The sequence below is a fragment of the Platalea leucorodia genome, assembly GCF_965183815.1.
Source record: "Platalea leucorodia genome assembly, chromosome: 10".
Classification (NCBI taxonomy): domain Eukaryota; kingdom Metazoa; phylum Chordata; class Aves; order Pelecaniformes; family Threskiornithidae; genus Platalea; species Platalea leucorodia.
Genome location: NC_138832.1, coordinates 21,661,918 through 21,667,986, shown reverse-complemented (window position 1 = coordinate 21,667,986; position 6,069 = coordinate 21,661,918). Strand labels below are relative to the sequence as shown.

At 41.0% G+C, this 6,069-nt stretch overlaps 1 protein-coding gene across 1 annotated transcript; it reads right to left on the bottom strand.

Moving 5' to 3' along the window:
• Positions 1 to 5,210: 5,210 nt before the first annotated feature.
• Positions 5,211 to 5,489, bottom strand: SERTM2 (serine rich and transmembrane domain containing 2; the record flags this gene model as incomplete). Its single annotated transcript, XM_082323091.1, has 1 exon — positions 5,211 to 5,489. One exon carries the CDS (start codon positions 5,487 to 5,489, stop codon positions 5,211 to 5,213), a length of 279 nt encoding a protein of 92 aa, XP_082179217.1.
• Between the last annotated feature and the right edge of the window lie 580 nt (positions 5,490 to 6,069).

Here is a 6,069-nt window from a genome sequence, read left to right as displayed (position 1 = left end):
GTTTACATAGACATGAAATTCAGGTGGGAGTATAGGGAGTGGGTTATTTATTAATTACATATGAATTGGACAGACCTTTCTCTCTTGCATCCAGATCTGCTTTCACAACTGAGCATTGCCTACAGCTGGACAACTTCTCTTTGCCTTCAGCTGAAGAAATCCTAAATACCTCTGAAAAATCCAATCCATCAAAATTAAAATTCAGTTTAGGATTATTTTTCACACATAACATCAACTGTCCTAGATGATACTTTAACTGTCCTCTATTATGAAAGGACTGAGGAGGAAATTTTCATATACTGCATTCTAGAGAGCAAGTGTGCAAGGAACCAACTTACCGTTGTGATTTTTCAGGCTTTGTTTTGATATCTGTGCCCACAGAATGAACTCAGGAATTGAAACTGCTCTTATTCATGCTGGAACTTCACAACCTTCTGTAAAAGCCTGAGGATGGTGAAGCTCTCAGAGGGCTTTAGAGGGTTAGGCTTTTGGTAGATGCAATGTATGACATGCAGTTCCTTTTTGTGAACAAATGTGAAATCTGTGTCAGGAATGGTAACTGAAAAGAATATCTTCCTCAATCCGCAAGGATGTAGTCTTAAATCTTCTCTTGTAGCTTTAGCATTTGTTTATAGAATTATGTATTTGGATGCTTTTTACTTAACATTCTGTGTAGTCTTTTTTAAGCCCACTGCATCTATCAAGCAGACTTCACCATCTTTAGGTTTATTTTTCTATCAAAATGGCAACAACTAAGTTGACAGCTCATGTACCAAGAAAATACCATTTGGGATTTTTCCCCTTTTCAGATATATCTGCATCTGAATCTTTAGTCATGCATGTCATTGTAAGACTGCACATTTTTTGCAGGGCACGTAATAAACAGGTCTGTGAAAAAAAACTTTCCGTCCATACCAGAATTAAGTTGAGGTATAGACACACCACAAAGATATATCTTCTTAGGAAAAAAAATACAATCGTTCCACAATCTCACCTAACTTGCTACTTAATCTGTAGCAACTATGCTGACTTGTAGCATTTACTGTCAGCAGAGGGTAAGTACCAGGAGGAGTTGTCTGCATCTTCCCTGGTCTGCTAACCTGCTTTGAAGCTATAGCTGTCTGTCTGCACTAGGATGTTACTTCATAAGTAGTTACCACACTAGTGACTGCAGGGTAAGGACGTATTTCTTTTCCTAGCAAAGACAAGGCATACGCATCAGTTTTCATTAATGCTGACAGTTAAATGGATGTGTGACCTCACATAATATTTGGGTTTCAAACATTTTTTATTTCCTTTTCAAGTAAAATCAAAAAAGGTCCTTCAGGGAGCTCAAGGTTGATCCTCTGCTGAGTTATGCTGTTCGCAAAATTATGTTCTTCTCTGCAGCCCTGTGAGGATATGAAAATATACATTTATGTTTATATATTCTGACACAGAGAATGAACATATTCTACATATCAACTCTTTCTGCTCAATACTTAAAGGTTTGTTAATGCAGAAAATTCATGGAGGTGGATGGCAATCACGTGGATGAGATTACCCAAGCGTAAATCCTGTAGAATGTTTTTGGTTTGGGGAGTTACACCATCCTCGGGTCCTGACACCTCCTAGACTAAATACCCTGGGAGATCTGGGAGTGACGGTGGTTTTCTGATTACTTTACTCTGACCTCACAGTCCCACCCACAAGGAACAGCAATGCATCATCGTTTTGCTGCTCCTTCAGAACAACAGGTGGCTGTCTTCCCCCGCAGGTAGGGAATGGAGGAGGTGATGAATTTACTAACTAGTCATATTTGTTTCCAACGTCTAAGATGGGAGTAAAGATGGGAGCAAACTGTCTTTGTTCAAGTAATACTTACACAGACTGGTAGGGTGTCTTCTTACACAGATGCCCCCTGAGGCCAACAATTAATTTGAAATGAGTGGCACCACTTGAGTCTATTTCTGCATACGAGCTGGTCTCTCAGATCCACACGTGGGAACAGTACAGAGCAGTCAATGACTCACCATTGATAGTAGTATGTCTCTTTATTTTTGTAAAAAACCCCAATTTTCTGTAGCAGATGGACAAGTGGGAAGGAAACAGACTGCTGGAGGAGAAGGGTATGGATGTGACACCTGCAGTTCTCCAAGATCCAGCAAATCCATGCAAAAGTTCCAGGATCCACTCCTTATAGCCAAAGAATGCCGAAGTCCACTAAAGCCCACTCAGCAAACATGGGTCAACGCATCCCTACAGTCTCTTTTCTCAGAGACATCAGGTCTTGGACGTTACAGATGGGAATGAAAAGGGGGAAAAGGCATTCTTCTGTTTCTCAGTGGGAAAGGCTTTAAAATTTGCTGGCATTGTACAGACAAACGAGGCACTCTAAGTGCCTCTGAGACTGTAGATGTATCAAGTGGGACAGATACGTTGTGTGAAATGAAGCTTTAGAGAGGAAAACTTGTCATTTTTGTGTTAGAAGATAGGGCTTCCTTCCTTAGCAGTATTATATAGGAATACACAGTCTGCCCAAAGATATAATGTGATATAATGATATATAAAGTGATTGCTCTTTTATTTACAGTGTATTTACTGAATAAGTTTTAAAGGGTTGTGAGACTCTTCTGAATTATCATTCTTTAGTATGAAGGAAAGAAACAGAGTCCTCTGTCCACAGTCCCACCTACCTCTGGGGGGCTTTTCAGATGAGATCAGAGGAATCAGAATTTGGGTCCCAACTCAGATTGTGATACTGTCTTTTTCTATCAGTAGGTCTGATATTTTATGTCAATACTTGAATCTGTCCTGCAGCTTCTTGGAAGTAAGGCTTTTCCACAGGTAGTTGTGCTGGAAGGCTAATGTGGTTTAGTTGCTGATTTATTACGTTAGAACATTTACGGTCTAAGTAAGTTGTAGCTTTCGAATGGCACATCAAGAAAATTGAGAGACTGTACAGGGCAAGCCAGATGTTGAGCCTGGGCTAGTCTGTCTCATGATGGCTGAATGAATGACACATACCAAGCCAACTTGATCTGCATAGATTTTTGTTAAATGTAAATGTCATTGACTAACTCAGTAGCCGTCTGTCTTAGTTGGATTAATGTCCAAATCATCACACAGAACCTGGGCTCTTGTGCAGTACTGAGAGTAGCACTCCTTGAGGAGCCAATCTTTAGATGGGGTGTGAAGCCACCATCCTGCCTGGTGATATCTGTGTGTTGTCCCCATGGCAGAAAGCTTGAGGGCAACCTGCCTCCTGCCTTCTTTTCCAGGTAAACACAGCCAAGCATGGCACAGGGAGATATTGCTGAGAGGGTATTGTTTGCTATATTCCCTTACACAGTCACTGTGCTATTTCACAGATTAAACCTGCTTATGTGGGGGTTAATGGAGTATAAAAGATGCTATTCAATATAAGGAAGAAATTTTTAAATAGTTTCATGCTAAATACATCAGTGAGAAAAAAACTCATCCTGTCTGTGGATAGTTGGTATCCAGTATGGACATTACCTGTCATTCTGCTCCCACACACACACAATCAGCTGTAAATGCCATATTCCTAGTCCAAACAGCTCTCCCATATGCAGACCTTTAAAGGTAAATAAAGAACCTGTTGTACACAAAGCATTTGAGAAACAGTTTCTTATTACTATCAGAAGTCCACGGAGTCAGTGTCATCTCTAATTTTAGCACTGTTTTTGTATGGGGAGTTTACACTTTCCAAGCCCTTGGAGAGAGGAGAATTGGCAAATAAGTGTATATAAATGTGGAAAGCACCAGGGGATTTTATCGCTAAGCTAGAATTAGACTGTAATAAAGAAGATAAGCTGGGTAAAATTCGTGTCCTTTAGAGATGTAGCTGAAACAATCTCGCTCGGGGCTTTTCTGTAAGAGGCAGTGGCTGTCCCAGAAGTGATATGCCGTATTTGATTCAATCTTTCCCATCCACAGAAGCAAAGTCTATCTCTATACATCATTCATAGGTAAGAGGATTAGGTCAGTTTGTTGTTTCATCAATTTAAGTAAACATTTTTTTTCCTCGCTGTTCCAAATGATCCACCAGGATATTTGAGTCCAGTCCTATCTTTTAGTCCTCAGTGAGTTTACTTTCCATCTGCATGTTCCCTACTAGTCTATGTCCAAAGCTGTTCACACTATTCATTATTGCAGTGCCAGGCCCTGGCATTTCTTCAGCTTTCTTTGGAGGAAAACAAATGAAAAAGCTTTGGAAGAACTGGTCTGTCTTTTGAGAAAGAAAACCCAACATGGATATGAGAGGAAATGTTATTATGAATTTGAGTCTGTTAGGAGAACGATGTCCATTTGATTCACAAACTTTACACTGCATTTTAATTACTGAGTGATACTGGGAAGGCTGAAAGGCAAGAACGTGTTCGTATTCAGCTCAGTTAATGTAATGGAGAACAAAGGAAGAGAGGTAGAGTGTCTTTTAACGTTTTTTCTCTCCTGCTGCTCATTTCCTGCTGATGCTTTCTTTTTATTTTAAATCTTTGTTAAATTTTATCTTTATTTTCTTTCCTCTTTTAAAAGTTTTGTCTCTTTCTGATATCTGGAATGCAACTCTCCACTGTATGGTTTTTAATGTCAGAAACCAATAGTTCCAGCAGGTGATGAAACATTTGTATACTTCTGAAACTCCATTGTGTAAATCTGCCATTCAAGTGGAAAAAAAAAACAGTTTAAGGTTTTCCTTCTTGAATGGGAGAAATGCCTGAGAATTTCCAAACCACTGATAATTTCTGTATGTGCCCTGTGGGCTCTTCCCTCTTATGCCACTTAACTTTGTTGATTTAACTCGTTTCACAAGCAAGGAATTTAAGGGCAGAGAGATCGGTCAGCAAATACAGGCTCCAGGACACATTCTGGTATGTGTCTCTTTGGGTTTTGGGCTGTCATTATTGTGGCTTTTACCATTTTCTGCAAGGGCTTTTAGAGGGATATGAGTCTTTCCTGACAGCAGTAGGTTTCTGTAATGTAAATTTTATTGAGGGTGTTGCACACATGTTGCCTGTAGTGTCAACAGCCGGTGGGTCCCAGCCAGTCAGTCTGAGTTGCGTGACACTCTCCAGATGCTCTGTGCTGCTGTTGATGGTTGTGCAATAAGTTGTAGGGCTCAACAGGCAGGCAGAGATTCTTTCCCCCACCATTTTGCCAAACAAAACGTGTTTCGCAAGCACAGAGCCCGCTTTGCTTTGGGGTCTCTAAGTGGTAGGAATCCTGCTGTGCATTTCCACATCTGTGAACTGCTGGACATTCTCAGTGCTCTCTGGAGACGTGGTGATTGGGGAAATAACATGCTTCAGGCGCAAGAGCATGGAGAAAAGCAATATGAGCAGGATAGCCAGCAGTGTTAGGAACAATCCCACGTAAACGTAGAGGCTGGAATATTTATTTGCTGTTGTGTCTACTTCCGTAGCCAGAGTTGGAAAGTGGACACGGCCAGTCAGGTTTCCACGGAATTTGAAATAAATCTCAGTCATCGCTCTCTGTCAGCTTTGGTCCATTTTCCCTATTTACCTTCAGATTTCCTGTCTTCCCTCACCAGACTTGCAAAGGAGGCCAAAAAAGGAAACTTAGGACAGATGACACGATGGCTTCACCAAGGAATGCTCCATCCTCTTGGTCTCAAGACTGCTGGTTCACACAGTTAAGCAGACTGCATGAGACAGGCCTTTGCAAATCATTTTGCAAGCTGCTACTACAATGACAGCAAGCATTAGACGTGTGTTTTACACTGCCATCTGGCTTTTATTTTGTCCTGAAAATGCTTTGGTCTTCTTTTGGTAGGTCACCTCCTTTGGTAGGTGAAAAGCTTTGGTCCTTCTCTCAAACTGAGCTGCAAAGGTTTGCACAGCTTTGGTCTTTGCAAGTGTTGTTTTCCAAACAGAGTCAGCTTTCTGCCAGCTTCTCCCACAGCAGGTGGTTTATCCTTGTATGAGCTGGGGAAGGTTGTTTTCTGCTTTGCCAGGCTGCTGGGGGATTTCTTCTCTCCTAATCCAGGGCTATAGATGCTTGCTTAAAGGGTATGGAGTTTTGAGTTTCTCATTAGGAACAGTCAAA